The sequence below is a fragment of the Chrysemys picta genome, chromosome 2 (genome assembly GCF_011386835.1).
Source record: "Chrysemys picta bellii isolate R12L10 chromosome 2, ASM1138683v2, whole genome shotgun sequence".
Lineage (NCBI taxonomy): Eukaryota > Metazoa > Chordata > Testudines > Emydidae > Chrysemys > Chrysemys picta.
Genome location: NC_088792.1, coordinates 36,572,847 through 36,588,544, shown reverse-complemented (window position 1 = coordinate 36,588,544; position 15,698 = coordinate 36,572,847). Strand labels below are relative to the sequence as shown.

The following is a 15,698-nucleotide window of genomic DNA, read 5'->3' as shown; positions in this document are numbered from 1 at the left end:
CAGCCCGGAGGTGGTTGGTGCGGTGCCGAGCGGGAGCAAGTTCCAACTTGGCACGGCAGGATAGGCTGTTGAATCTCACGTTGCTCTGCTGGCGGTGCGGTTAATGTCTGGGTTCTGAACCTCGCGCCTGGCCCGGCCCCTCCTGGGTACGTTGACCCTCAGTGACTCATTTTAGGGCTCATACTGAGTTACTGGGGGCCTCTGCCCGTCCTCGAGGGGTGTTGCAGTGACGAGGTAGCCGTATCCTTCCGCCCCCCAGGGGTCCCCATGGCCGTGCGGAGTCAGCCGTATCCTTCCGCTCCTCATGGGTCCCTATGGCCGTGCGGAGTCAGCCGTATCCCTCCGCCTCCTGAGGGGCCCCTATGGCTTGTGGGGTCAGCTGTATCCCTCCGCCCCTTGAGGGGTCCCCATTGCATTGAGGGGGCAGCCATATCTCCACCCATGCCCCTGAGGGGGTCCCCATTGCAGTGAGGGGGCAGCCATATCTCCACCCATGCCCCTGAGGGGGTCCCCATTGCAGTGAGGGGGCAGCCATATCTCCACCATCTCCTTGAGGGCGAGGTCCCCATTGCAGCGAGGCAGCTGCCTTTTCTCCCCATCCCCATTAGGCCTGAAATGAAGTCGTCAATATTGCATTGTTTATTATAAGTTCAATTTCGTAGTAATAGTAGAGAAAATTTTGGTAGGCCTGGTTGAAGAAGTTAGGTCTATATACTCTAATTTTCCTCTGAAACATAGTTTGCTCCTTCATGTAGTATATTGAAAAACAAGAAAACCCCTAAGTGTAGCCTGGCATCTATGTTGTATCCATTTTCTGCCTTTTTCTCAGTAGAGATGATAACGCCGTTCAGAGTTACATTCCCTCTTTTTTTTCTTTACAGCTCCCTTCCATATCTACTGACATTTTGTAACAAATCTTTCTTTAGAATATGAAAAGCTCCTCAGCACAGGGACCTGATCCTTTTATGTGTCACTTTAAAACATCACATAAACCTGTAGTGATAATATATAATTACATACAACAAAATTATGGTAAGAGAAAATTAAGGTTGCAACGTCAAGTATTCAGAAGTTAGCAAGTGCCAGAATTAATATTGTCCGTGCATCCTTAATTCGGCCTCTTGTGTGTATGCATTGTGATATCGTCTTTAATTTCATGATCACTTATTATTTTTTCCACAGGACCCCAGCCTCATTCAATATACAGGATGAATGGTGCTCATTGAATAGGTAGCTATTCAATATTTGGTTGTATTCTGATCATTCAGTGTATGATCCCATGGCTTATATACTGCACAGCCTTCATAGCCTGCTCTGAACATATTTATTAATTTCCTCATGGGCTTTGTTATGGTGCTCTTCAGTTTAGTATCTGAGGTCTGGAACTGAGCGTGGGTGGCAGGTTTGTAGAAATTTTGGTGGTGCCCAGACCCCCCCCACCCCCCGCCAACTCTGCCCCCCACCTGCCTAAGGCTCTGGGAGGGAGTTTGGGTGGGGGGAGGAGGTCTGGGGTGCAGGTCCTGGGGTGGGGATTAGGGTGAAGGAGGGGTGCAGGGTGCAGGCTCTGGGTTGGAGTTTGGGGTGCAGGCTCTGGGGTGGGGGTGGGGGTGTAGGAGGGGGTGAGGGGTGCTTGCTCGGGGAGGGAGTTTGGGGGTGGGAGGGGGTGCAGAGGGAGGGTATGCAGGCTCTGGGAGGGAGTTTGGGAGCAGGAGGGGGGGTGTGGGAAGGGGGAGGGGTGCACGCTCTGGGAGGGAGTTTGGGGATAGGAGGAGGTGCAGGGGTGAGGGCAGTGGGGCTGAGGATGAGGGGTTTGGGGTGTGGGGGGACTCAAGGCTAGGGCAGAGGTTTGGGGTGAGGGCTGTGGGGCTGAGGATGAGGGGTTCGCGATGCAGGAAGGGGCTCAGGGCTGGGGCAGAGGATTAGGGTGCGGGGGGATGAGGGCTCTGGCTGGGGTTGAGGATGAGGGATTCATGATGCAGGAGGGGGCTCAGGGCTGGGGCAGAGGATTAGGGTGCGGGGGGATGAGGACTGGGGGTGAGGGGTTTGGGGCGTTGGAGAGGCTCAGGGCTAGGGCAGGGTAAGGGCAGCCTGCCCTGCCATTATGGGAGGGGGGCACTAGGACCCTGGGGCAGCAGACAGCAGTTGATGCCAGGAGCCGGTGTAGTGTAGGATACCGCTCCGCGTAGGAATGTGCTACACCGGCAGCACAAGCAGGCACTAGAGAGGCACGCGCCACTTTCTTTCAGGCAGGGACGCGGCAGGGCAGGGGGGGAGACACGCGGAGAGAGGGGTGGCAGGCGGGGCCGGGGCCCACTCCAGGCAGGGTCGGGGGAGAAGACCCAGCTGCAAATATTGGTGGAACAGGTCCCCAAGCCCTGAATATTCCTGGAGCCCGGGCACCACAAAAGAATATAACTCGCCACCTATGGAACTGAGGTATTTAGGTACCTAACTCTCATTGAAATCATTGGGAGTTAGGCACTTAAATACTTTTAAGGATCTGGGCCTGAGTCCTTCTCAAACGTTGATAAATTTATCTTCACAACTCCATGGTTAAGATGGTGGTATTATGCCCATTTTACAGATGAAGAACTGAAGCATACAGAGATTAAGGTCAGAAGTGTCTTCCAACTTTGAGTGCCCAATTTGAGACATCTAAGGCTTGATTTTTTTCAGAGAATTTAGCATTCTATTGCACTTCATTTGCTCAGAGCAGAATTCCCATTGAATTCAGTTGCAATTATGTGTTCAGCACTTCTGCAAATCAGGTACCAGGTATCTCAAGTTACGCACTAAAAAAATGAGGAAAAACAATCAATAGATTCCAAGGCCAGAAGGGACCATTATGATTATCTAGGTGGGCCGGGATGGTTTGTTTACCTGCTGCGTCCACAGGTTCGGCCAATTGCAGCTCCCGCTGGCTGCAGTTCGCCGCTCCAGGCCAATGGGGGCTGCGGGAAGTGGCACAGGCCGAGGGATGTGCTGGCCGCCGCTTCCTGCAGCCCCCATTGGCCTAGAGCGGTGAACCGCAGCCAGTGGGAGCTGCGAGCGGCTGAACCTGCGGATACGGCAGGTAAACAAACTGGCCTGGCCCGCCAGGGTGCTTACACTGGCAAGCCGCGTTGTCATGAACATACAGCTAAGGGTAGCATAAAATCCCTCCTTTACCTGTAAAGGGTTAAGAAGCTCAAATAACCTGGTTGGCACCTGACCAAAAGGACCAATAAGGGAAGAAGATACTTTCAAATCTGTGGGGGAAGGTTTTTGTTTTGTCTCTCTCTGGGTGTTCTCTCTGGGTCAGCGAGGAATCAGGGCAGGGAAAATACATCTCCCAAACCTGATTTTACAGAGGTGCTTCTTTTACTCTTTTCTTTATAATAAAGTTTTGTTTTTTAAAGAATCTGATTGGTTTTTAGTGTCCTAAAAACCCAACGGTCTGGTCTGTGCTCACCTTGTTAACCTATTTGGTTGGTATATTATTCTCAAGCCTCCCCAGAAAGGGGGGTGAAGGGGCTTGGGGGAATATTTTAGGGAAACAGGAACTCCAAGTGGTCCTTTTCCTGAATCTTTGTCTAACTCAGTGGTGGTGGCAGCAGTACTCAACCAAGGACAAGGAAGGATTTGTGCCTTGGGGAAGTTTTTAACCTAAGCTGGTAGAAATAAGCTTAGGGGGTCTTCCATGCAGGTCCCCACATCTGTACCCCAGAGTTCAGAGTGGGGAGGGAACCCTGACATGCGTGCCAAAGGTTGCCGATCCCTGATCTAGTCTGACCTCCTGTATAACACAGGCCATAGAATTTCCTCAAAATAATTCCTAGACTGTATCTTTTAGAAAAACATCTAATCTTGATTTAAAAATTTCCCATGATGGAAAATCCTTGGTAAATTGTTCCACTAGCTAATTACCATCACTGTTAAAACGTTACACCTTGTTTCCAGTCTAAATTTGTCTAGCTTCCACTTCTAGCCATTGGATGGTGTTATACCTTTCTAGATTGAGGAGACCATTCTCAAATATCTGTTCTCCATGTATGTTCTTGTAGACTGTAATCAAGTCATCCCTTAACCTTTTTAAAAATAATTAATTTCAAATCAAAAATCTAGACTTTGGTATTTAGAAACTCTACATTGGGTTGTTTATTCATTGTTGTCAGGGAGGACTAATGGCTTGCGTGTTTTTGAAAAATGAGGATGATTAATTTTTGAATGACACACTAAAGTTTATTTAACCCTCAAGGTCTTCTTCAGGGAGCCAGTTGAACTTTGCTGTATACTTTGGGTGAGTACATAAAATCAGCTGACTCCATCAGGGCCAGTGAATGCCACCCAGGATGTGAACTCATGTGGAGCTTATAAACTCTGCAAGATAGAGACAGCCACTAGGACAAAGAACCTCTTTGATTCTATAGAGCTAATAAATTTTGCAACCTTCTCATTCCTGTGGCTCTCTTTGTTGTTATGTCTTCCATCTTCCATGCTCATTGTAACTGATACACATTTTTGTATCTAATCCACAACAATGAATCTCAAAACATTTACTACTGTCTACTATTCACTATATGCCACAAAGTCAAAGCAGCTGTCTGCAACATATTTAAAACTCTTCCATCTGCTCATCTCTGTATAGAGTAGTGGGTTTTAAAATAAATAAACCCCCTACACTTAATTTTATTTCTCTGTGTAGGTCTGTAGTGTTGTCATCTGCCTACAACAGATACCTACTCAGACTTCATCCTGTCTACAAATACTAGACATAGATCAGAATATCTCGTTCTGTAAAACAGGCAATGTCTGCTATGCAACTTTGCCTGTTGTGTGTGAAGGACAGTGGGGAGTTGTGTGCATGCAACCTATTGCTTTTTAATTGTTAATTATTTTAGAATGTGAAAAGTAGTTTTAATATTTATTATAGCCACAAAATGGCTCATTCACAGTTTATGATAAGTTTATTTCTGGTCTTGTAACCTGTTTGTGTAAACTTTATTTTTGAATTTCTAGAGTTTCAAATGTTAGGGTTTTTAAATTTTTTCACGTACAACATCTTATTATGTTTACTTCCTGATTTTATAATTTGTTATCACAATCTTAACTGCCTTCATGAAGTCTTTGTTCAGGACTAGAATTTATTACTATATCTATTTCTCCATAGTAGTAGTTAGTAATAGTAAAGCATTGTTTTCATCTGAAATTTTCTGGCATTCTAGATTATGCAAAGGCACAAAAATTAGTAGTCTGAAAATTAATTAAGTGTTTAAATATAATGCCATTAAACCAGTAGGCAGAATACTGGGACCCAGACTGAATCCTTAAAATCTAATTATTAGGAACAGCTGGGTCCAATTTTGCTTTTGAGTCAAGAAATCTGTGCAAAAACCTTCCAAAAAACCACAGCTGAACCCACGTATCCTGTGCCAGCAGAGTGGCTTTTTTAGCAATTAAAAGTGAATATTTTAAACTGTTGCTATTTTTGTTTTATGTAGGTTTAAGGACATTTTGTTTTCATGGCTTTTACTGTAACTGTGTACAGGTTATGGATAATTTTTAAAAATGTGATCCTGAGTTAAGTTAGTTAAATTTTTGGCCTGGAAAATAAACACTGGTCATTTTGTAGTTGTTTTTTAAAATGTTCTTGGCAGTTTTAATATTGCTATCCCAAACATAGTCAATGATATCATAGCAATTGTGAATACCCAGTATGGCCACTGTCTTGCATGGCAGGAATGACCTCAAAAAGTCATTCGTAACCAGCAGTATGTAAATGATTATTTTTTAGATTAATTATAGATTCATTTCCCAAAGAAAATGTGACAATGCTGTTTATTTTAAATAATATATATTTTTTTAGCTAATAGCCATTAGTAAATAACAGTAACAGAGCAGCAGATTTTTTTCAAGTATAAAATGGAAAGAGGCTCAGTAAGGCTTTTGTGCAGTTTTGTGCTGATCGTTTCCTCTTGTGTGCAGATTTTTGACTACCCTAAACATCACACACAATTTCTGCTCTGCAATTCATGTTGACACTGGCACTGATTTCCCAAAACAAGCAAAATGGGACACTGCTATTGAGAACAGCTTGATTTATCAGTTTTTGAGTGCTTTCTCACACCAAGGTTATTCTGAGAGTAAAATCACTTCTGTGAGATCCACTTCGCTCTATTTTCTTTCTTTAATTCTGTTCAATCTATATCAAATGTAAAAACAAATATGATTCTACCCTAGGAATACTTGAGATACTGTTTGTTCGGTATCATGTCTATCTAGAAGGGAATTGGATGAGCTAGAGCCAGAATTGCTACAGTAGGTTCATGAGTTTCCTATGAGTTTAAGTGGGTTGTGTAGCATTCCTACTTTGTTGTCTTTAAGAACAAAACCAAACCCAAAACATCTACATGTAGGGAAGATATCTTATAACAAGTTTTTAGGTTGTGAAAAGATAAACATTTAGTCAGTCATTAGTCAGGGGCTGTCTGTGTTTAAAACATAAATCTGTGCTATTAAGGAAACAGTCTATCAGTGAATATTTATATACTAAAAAGTAGCAAATAAACGTGTTAGTATATATTTCAGTATTATAGCATTAGGTTTTGAGGGCTTCTTTAACAGCCAACAATTCTTATTTATCCCGAGGATATTGGCCTCAAAAGTTAATATTGAGTGTCCATCCAGCACCTACTGTTTTGCAGTTAATTGCGAGTAGTTCAGCTTACAACCCTTAGCTGAGCCTACTGACAGAGTTAGGGCACACAGAAAGAGACTCATTCCTCTAAGTTGTGTAATACAGATCCCCTTCCTTTTGGGACAGCGCCAGAAAGACATCAGATCTGAGAAATTGAGTTTTGGTGGTGTCTGGTAACATGTTTAGAAATCCTGCAACATTTCAACATTTTTTTTTAAAATTAAACTAAATGTTGTATGCAGATGTAGTGTGGGGGAAGTTATTTACTAAAATCTTGCATTGCTGAAAGATTTGTCACTAAAAGTGAGATGGTACTCTGTAAAAGGTCAGGATGTATTATTTCACTGATAAATATTTACCCCTGTGGCGTTATGAGAGACACTGTCGTAATTAACTTTGTATTCTAAGAGACTGATGTTTTTTGTTTTGTTTTTTAATTTCACATTACAAGGTTTTTTAGGTAGGTTCCTATGAATTACTAATTACTTTTTTTCCTCTTTATAGTATTTAAGTTACTTGTCAAGTTGGCTTGAAAAAGCAGTGGAAAGACGATGTTTCATGTTGTTCGGTATCAGCATCTAAAATTAACCCAGAACATTGGTTCTAGTATACATCTAAAGTTGATTTTTCCAAGAACTCTTGCATTTGCACAACTGTGGAAGTCATGGCTGTCAACTCTTTCTCTTGTTGGAGACCAGAATATTGTCCTGATGGGACCTCCTGGATCTGGGAAAACAACAGTTGGGAGAATAGTAGGTCACAAACTCGGCTGTCGTGTCATAGATGTGGATGATGATGTCCTTGAAACAACCTGGAATATGAGTGTGTCAGAAAAATTGCAGGATGTTGGTAGTCGGCAATTTATAGAAGAGGAAGGAAAAGCCCTGTTAAAGTTTTCAGCATCTGGAAGTGTAATTTCCCTTTCTGGATCCAATCCAATGCATGCTGCCAGCATGCAGCATGTGAAGAAAAATGGGATTGTTGTGTATCTGGATGTACCCACAAGAGACATAATAGATAGGCTGGAATTAATGAAAGTGGATCGTATTGTGGGGCAGGATTCTGGAATTTCTGTGAGAGACATACTTCAGTTTAGGAAGCAATTTTATAAAAAATGGTATGATATCCGTGTTCTTTGTGAAGGTGGACTTACAGCAGAGGCTGTAGCAGATAAAGTACTTGATGCAGTTAAGAGATATCAAGACTCAGAATCAGAAACTTTTATTTCAACCAGACATATAAAGTCTGAAATGTGTGAGCAAAAAGGCTCTGTTAAATATTTTACTGAAGCTGTTGTTGAGGGCCTAGCATCTGATGGTGGACTCTTTGTTCCCGAGAAGGGGCTTCCAACATTCTCTGCTGGAGAATGGCAAAGCTTAGTAGAAGCAACTTACATTGAAAGAGCTCAGATTATATTGGAAAGATTTATACATCCTGCTGATATACCTGCTTTCAAGCTGGGAGAAATTGTTGAGATTGCTTATGGAGAAAACTTTACTTGTTCTAAAATTGCCCCTCTTAGGTATCTGACAGGCAACCAGTTTCTCCTTGAGTTGTTTCATGGACCAACAGCCTCATTTAAGGATTTGGCATTACAGTTGATGCCTCATCTATTTGCATACTGTATTCCCAAAAGATGCAATTATTTGATCCTAGTAGCTACTTCTGGAGACACAGGGAGTGCTGTCCTAGATGGTTTTAGTCGTCTTAGTGATACTGACAAGCAAAGAATTGCTGTGGTCACTTTCTTTCCTGAGGATGGAGTAAGCCAGATTCAAAAATCACAAATGATTGGCTGCCAAAGAGAAAATGGGTGGTCAGTGGGTGTCAAATCTGATTTTGATTTTTGCCAGACAGCTATAAAAAAAATATTTACCAATTCTGATTATTCTGGCTTTCTTACTGTAGAATATGGAACAGCTTTAAGTGCAGCAAATTCTATAAACTGGGCTCGACTACTTCCCCAAGTTATTTATCATGCCTCTGCCTACCTTGACCTTGTTCATCAAGATATTATTACTTTTGGAAGCCCAATAGATGTGTGTATTCCTACAGGAAACTTTGGCAACATATTAGCTGCATTATATGCAAAAAGGATGGGAATCCCTATCAGAAAATGTATTTGTGCATCCAATGAAAATAATGTTTTGACCGATTTCATAAGAACAGGTCTTTATGATTTAAGGGGAAGAAGATTAATGCAGACTTCATCACCAGCAATAGATATTTTGAAGTCTTCCAACCTTGAACGATATTTGCATCTGATTGCTAGTGGTGATGGACAGCTGGTGACACAATTATTTAGTGAGCTGGAAAAGCAGTGTCACTTTCAGTTGCAGAAAGATCTACTTGAGAAGCTTCAGCAAGACTTGGTGGCTGGGTGGTGCTCTGAGGAGGACTGCCTAGCTGCCATTCACTCTGTATACAGTACTACAGGGTATATTTTGGACACACACACCGCTGTTGCTAAAGTAGTTGCAGATCGATTACAGGATAGAACATGCCCAGTTATCATTTCATCTACAGCTCATTATTCCAAGTTTGCACCTGCTATCTTGCGGGCTTTGAGGATTGCAGAAATAAAACAGAATCCATTAAGTCAGCTTCACTTATTGAGTTCTTACAGTCCTTTGCCTCCAGTCCATAGGGGCCTATTAAAGACACTGAAAGAGAATGAGAAGCAGAAACATCAGATCTGTGCTGCTGATGTGAATGTCATGATGGCACATATAGAAACTGTAATACAAAATCAGTTTATGAAAGTTTTCTAAGTAAACTCACATGGTGTTTATTATACCAATTTAAATATTTTCTTCACGAAAAAGTCATGTTTTAATAAATGCATAGTACACAAGGTCTTTGATAAGTTTATATTCTGAGTATACTTTCTCATTTTCATGTTCAGTTAAAACATTTTAACATTGATTTTAAAAATGTTTGCATGCATGTGAGAATTCTAATCCTGGTGAACGGTTCTTGCTTGAAAGCCCAAGAGACTGAGGGGCTGTTTTACAGAAATAGTATAGTATGGACAGCAGTAGCGCACGCTTCCCCACACAACCCTGGCAGTGTCCCTCAATCCTGACCTAGGAGCGAGCACTTCTAAGGTGAAAGGGTAATCCTGTCTGAAACTGCTAACAAGTGCTACAGGTGTGTTGTTGTGTATTTGGTATGTGCTGTGAATACTTGTCCACAGGGAATTTAGCTAAACATTAAACTAATCTCACACAGGGCATTGAAAAGCCTTCAGGTGTAGTAACAGCTTTCATCTTCTCATCAGCTGGGATACAATTAAACTGGAATCCTTGAAGTTAAATTACCTATATCATCGTATCCATACAATCCTACATATTCTAATATGCTCTCTGTATATATTGTTTTTGTATTGACTATATAATCACGTATTCTTGTTCACTGTTAAACATTTTTTTTCTTACCATAGGGGATAGTATTTTGCCTTATAAAATAAAAGCCTCCAGTCTATATGTTTTATTACCACCTTTTAAAGCATATTTCTTCCCTGAATGTGCTTGCAACTTCCATTAGCCTCTGCTGAGGCTTTTCTATTTGAGCTCACAAGTTTATTGCACCATCTTACCAAATAGTAGAAGATAGTAATATCAGAAGCCTTCTTGGATGAAAATATTCAACTGTTGAATTCCCATCCTTTGTATCAAATTTTATGTTTGTGTTCGGGACCCCCCAGGCTTCTGGGGATATTCAAAATTACTTTTATTTTCATGTCATCTTTAATTTTCTCCCCTTGATTTTTGAGTGATTTTTATGTAACTGAGAAGCCACGGAAAATGATTAGCCCAAGATTGAGGCAAAAAAAATTTTTTTTTAAAAGCTTCTAAAATCGGATTCTACTGCACCTTATCCCTCCTTGCTAAGGCAAATCTATTTTAGGTCACATGGTCAAAATACCCTTTCTGTATCAGCTATTGACTAGTGGTTTAATAGGTTTTTTGCATCAAAAATAATAGATCTAGATGTCAAAGTGCAAAACTGTCTTAGATCAGTTTACCTTATATCTACTAATTGTAGATTGTATTTGGCAATCAAAGGTGTAAAGTTTAAGTACCCGCTACATGGTATAATGTGCTTGGTGACAGTATAAGCCAGGGATCGGCAACCTTTAGCATGCGGCCCGCCAGGGTAAGCACCCTGGCGGTCCGGGACGGTTTGTTTACCTACTGCGTCCGCAGGTTTGGCTGATCGCGGCTCCCACTGGCTGCGGTTCGCCGCTCCAGGCCAATGTGGGCTGCAGGAAGTGGCGCAGGCCAAGGGATGTGCTGGCCACTGCTTTCCGCAGCCCCCATTGGCCTGGAGCAGCGAACTGCGGTGGGAGCCGCGATTGGCCGAACCTGCAGACGCGGCAGGTAAACAAACCGGCCTGACCCGCCAGGGTGCTTACCCTGGTGGGCCATGTGCCAAAGGTTGCCGATCCCTGGTAGAAGCTGATTGAAACAAGAATGGTTTGTATATGTTGTGTGATAATGATTACAAATAATATCATGTTCTGTGTATTAAAGGTGTATCCCACTACAAAGTTATGTGTACATGTGTAATATGTAGTAGTTTTCTTTTCCTTGCCTTTGCTATTCTCTAATAGCTTTTCAGGACCTCTCTGGTTATTTTTTCTGCTGTTTTTAGCTCTATCACACACATATTTTTGCCACAGTAATGCTAGAATCACATTTTGTATTCTTATCTTCAGAAATGAGGCCTAAAAATAAGTAATGAAATGCTAAATGCTGGAATTTAATGCAGTACAGCATTGGAGTGTAGAAAAAGGTATGAGTTTATTACTGAAAAGGGTTGATGGTGCATCATGTTAGTACACGACTACCCTTTCACTTCTGGAGCTCTGAGTTTGAATTCTTCCTTTTGGTCCCAAGTAACAATAAATGTGATGGTCTTACCATGTGTGCTCATTACAAAACCTGTACTGCAATATGCTAATAGGGATGTTTCAAGATAGCGTGGGCTGGGTTGCAGCACTGAAACTCAAACCATTGCTATTTGCCATCTCTCTCATGAGTATTAAAACTTACACATGGTTACATTACGGTTTAAGGTATCTAAGAAGAGAAACTTGATTTAATGAACAATATAGAGCAAAGGAAAACAGAATCTAAACAAGATTAGGCTAAAAGTCAATGGCCTGTGTAGGAGTGGTGTATTTGATTTATAAGGGAATAAGACAACAGCTGAACTATACTCATAAGAGCAATATTTTATGTACAAGGATTTAATGTAGTATGGCTAACACTAATATTTCAAAGCTCACTGAAGTACCTCAAATTTGGTTGGTTATTGAAGAAAAAATTCAGTTGGGTTCCTAGGTGACAGTTCCTTTGATATGAAGGCAATCATAGTTGGCATGTTATCTGGGAGAGGCTAAGAACTGAATGGATTTGGAAACTGAACATTTAATTCTCTCAGGCTTATGCTATGTCTACACTAAAAAGTTAGGCTGATCCAGTTATGTCACTCAGGGGGGTGAAGAATTCTTCTGTTGACTTAGCTACTGCCCTTCAAGATGGTGGATTAATTACAGCGATGGGAGAACTCCTCCCAATCCTGGAGTGAGTGTCTACACTGAAGTGCTGCAGCATTTCTAGTGAATACATAGCCTCAGACTTAGAATTCTAAGGCTAAGGTAGAGAGAGACATAAAGGCAATGCCTGGGGAGCTTTCCACTGCTACTGTCTGTGTTATACCTGTCCTGGCAATAGATAATTATTAGACTTTGTCTACACGGGCACTTTGTCGGCAAAACTTTTGTCGTTCAGGTTTTTTTTTTAAAAACACCTCCCCCCTCTCCTCCCAGAACGACAAAAGTTTTACCGATGAAAATCACTGGTGTGAACAGCGCTTTGTCGGTAGGAGCGCTTTCCTGCTGACAAAGTCACTGCCACTTGGGGAGGGGGGGGAAGATTTTTGTTGGTACAACAAAATAGCAGTCTCCTGCTGACAAAGAGCAGCTACACTGCATGCCTTTTAGTGTCGTGTCGTAGTGTTGCCATAGCCTTAATTAATTAGTTTCTCAAGTTGTCCAATACCTTTCATGAGGACTAAATTCACTCAATTTTTTTTAAAACAATGTGTTTCATTTCATGCAACGTATACCAAAACCTATTTAGTGTTACAAATACTGTGTTGCACTATTAGTGCTATGCAATAATGTTTTTACTTTTACCAGGAAAATGATACATGTATAGTATTTGCAGGAAAACATAACATCAGCATTGGGATGTGTGGACACTATCAATACTGTTTGGGCCTGGGCTGCACACCAGTTGCAGTGGTTTAAATAAAGGTGTGGTGTTGGAAGTTAATTTGATGTAAGCCAGGGTTACACAGTGTAAGAGTGTCCACATATAAAGCTACACTAGTTTCCCTAAACTGGTGAAGCATCACATCTTTTGTTAAACTCTTACAACTTCTGAGTGTAGATGAGCCTCTGCTGACGCACTGCTATCTCATGGAGAACTTTAAAGGACAATTGTTGTAAGAGTTCTGCTTATATAATGTCTGTATTTATATATAGATATTTACCTATGGATATTTGCATGCAAATATGATCTGTGTTGCTTAGGAACTGACCAGTTGCTCATAAGTCACCTTAAGTCATAATTCTGTTTCTGTTATCAACAAGTACCTGTGATACCAGACTTGACTAAAAGAATGAACAGAAGAAGCAAATGAATTTCTAAGGGGCAGTCCTGATTTCATGCGACTGTCCCTAGTAATAAAAATGCAGTTGTTTTCATATATCATGATATAGATTATACAAATTGTGATATTTTAGCACAATTGTCTCTAAATAGAACATTCATCAGTTTTCCAAAAAATGTCAGCTCTGCATTATTCAGGGACATCAAGAACATAAGTAAGTGTAAGAATTATTCAACCACACTATATTCTCTACTCTTCCTGTACTGTCTACATAGCTGTTCCTATTCACTATATCAGGGGTCGGCAACCTTTCAAAAGTGGTGTGCCGAGTCTTCATTTATTCACTCTCATTTAAGGTTTTGCGTGCCAGTAATACATTTTAATGTTTTTAGAAGGTCTCTTTCTATGAGTCTATAATATATAACTAAACTATTGTTGTATGTAAAGTAAATAAGGTTTTTAAAATGTTTAAGAAGCTTCATTTAAAATGAAAATGCAGAGCCCCCCGGACCGGTGGCCAGGACCTGGGCAGTGTGAGTGCCACTGAAAATCAGCTTGTGTGCCATAGGTTGCCTACCTCTGCACTATATATTGTCCCCAACAAATATTAGGAGATCAACTATTTTAAATTTTCCTGCCACATCTGTTTTTTTCCACTGTCAAACATGCAGTATAGTTCCAAACTGTATCTAATGTTCAGCCTATGCTAACATAATCGTAAACTGCAGCTTATAACTTAGTCCCAGCTGTGTCTTACTTGTCAAGCCTTCATCAATATGATCTAATAATGAATATCTATCCGTATGAGTGAAGTAAAAGAAATCTCTCACCCTATTGTAGGAAGAATATAAAAAATCACTAGCAGTATGCATCTAAACATATTTATATTGCACAATAGGTTTATATGGTGCTGTATAGATATAAACGGTTTCTTCTTTGAGGAGTTCACAATCTATGTGAAAATAATGAGCAAATCCATGCCTACCTAACCTCCCCACCTATCTGTTTACTACTTGTGGAGGGGAACTGGTTGCTCTTAAGCTTATGGGAAATGAATGATGCAGGTGATATGGAATGTTTTGTTTTACGGTCACTGGTCTGAAACTGGCCCAGATCAGTAGTGACCAAAAGTTGTTGTATCTGACTGTTGGACCTTGTGGAATGAGTTGCTGGTCTTGGTCTGGTAGTCAGATATACTCATCACAAAAGCCACCAACTTTAGCACATGTGTTAGGTACCTCAGCCAAGAGCAAAGGATTAAATTTTACTATGTTTTTCCATATTGGCCAAAAGTGTGCAAGGCACTTCATAGAAATATATTATTATTATTTTATTTGTATTATAGTAGCACGTAGGGGCCCTGGTCAGGATTGAACCCCCAGCATGCTGGATGTTGTGCTCTGAAAATCTGAGTCTAAAAACATCACACAGAGAAAGTAATAGAAATCATACAACAGGCTTTCCAAACCCAATCATTTTTGTTTATTTTATTAACTTGTGTTACTTTAATGCTACCCTCTTAGCCCTTTCCATTTTGCTGCCTTTATGGCCCCCAGATTCTGGGCCTGGTTTGGTCCCTTGCATCAATTATAGCAGCACAAAAGCTGCTCTAATTTATGACCAGCTACTGGTGGCCTTTAGGGTCCATTCTAGCTGCTGTGAATGGCTTGACCTTGGTGACTTATGACAACACATTGTTTCCTCTCCTCCCCCGTGTCCTCTATATTAGTGGCTCGGAGGAGTGTGATGTAGAGCACAAACCTGACTCTTTGAGATTATTTCCAAGCTACTGGTGAAACCAGCATTCTGGCTGTTTTGCTTGGCAGAGTGGCACAAAGCAGTAGGTGTGGGAAGTAGAGTGGGGCTAAGATGTTGATTACAGGTATGAAACACAGGAAACAAGGCTTAAATAAGAGTTACATAGGAAAGTCATTAAACAAAGGATAATGAAATAGATGAATTAGCTGTTTACATATCAGCATGTTTAATAAAATGAAACTAAACAGCAAAATAATGAACATTTCCTGTGTTTTTCATGGGAATATATTTCTCATTGTAAGAGTATCCCATACGTCACAAAATCAATTACATGGAAAAGAGTGGTCGCAATGTTCTAATTACAAATTGTGCCGCTGATATTTAGAATATCTTTAGATTTCTTCCATATGAAGTAAAGTATTGCTATGAAAACAAGCATAGTCCCATCCCCCAAATAAGTACAAAATCAACATGGTTTGAGAGGATTAAAAATGGCTAAATGACAATCTCAACATGTAATTGTAGATTGGGAATCATCATTGAGTGGCTGTATTACTAGCGGGCTCTATGCTATTTAACA

At 41.0% G+C, this 15,698-nt stretch overlaps 2 protein-coding genes across 2 annotated transcripts in view; both read left to right on the top strand.

Annotated features, from left to right (window-relative positions):
* LOC135981923 (myb/SANT-like DNA-binding domain-containing protein 2) overlaps window positions 1-15,698 on the top strand; it is a 226,115-nt gene that overhangs the window by 195,777 nt on the left and 14,640 nt on the right. The window lies entirely within an intron of this gene.
* On the top strand, window positions 8-11,228 carry THNSL1 (threonine synthase like 1). The gene is made up of 5 exons (XM_005302805.5): window positions 8-146; window positions 1,183-1,230; window positions 4,238-4,279; window positions 7,181-10,756; window positions 11,116-11,228. Exon 4 carries the CDS (start codon window positions 7,228-7,230, stop codon window positions 9,445-9,447), a length of 2,220 nt encoding a protein of 739 aa, XP_005302862.1. The 5' UTR covers window positions 8-146; window positions 1,183-1,230; window positions 4,238-4,279; window positions 7,181-7,227; the 3' UTR covers window positions 9,448-10,756; window positions 11,116-11,228.

Excerpts from the sequence above, each read along its gene's own strand:
- THNSL1 (XM_005302805.5), top strand. The coding sequence starts at position 7,228 with ATGTTTCATGTTGTTCGGTATCAGCATCTAAAATTAACCCAGAACATT.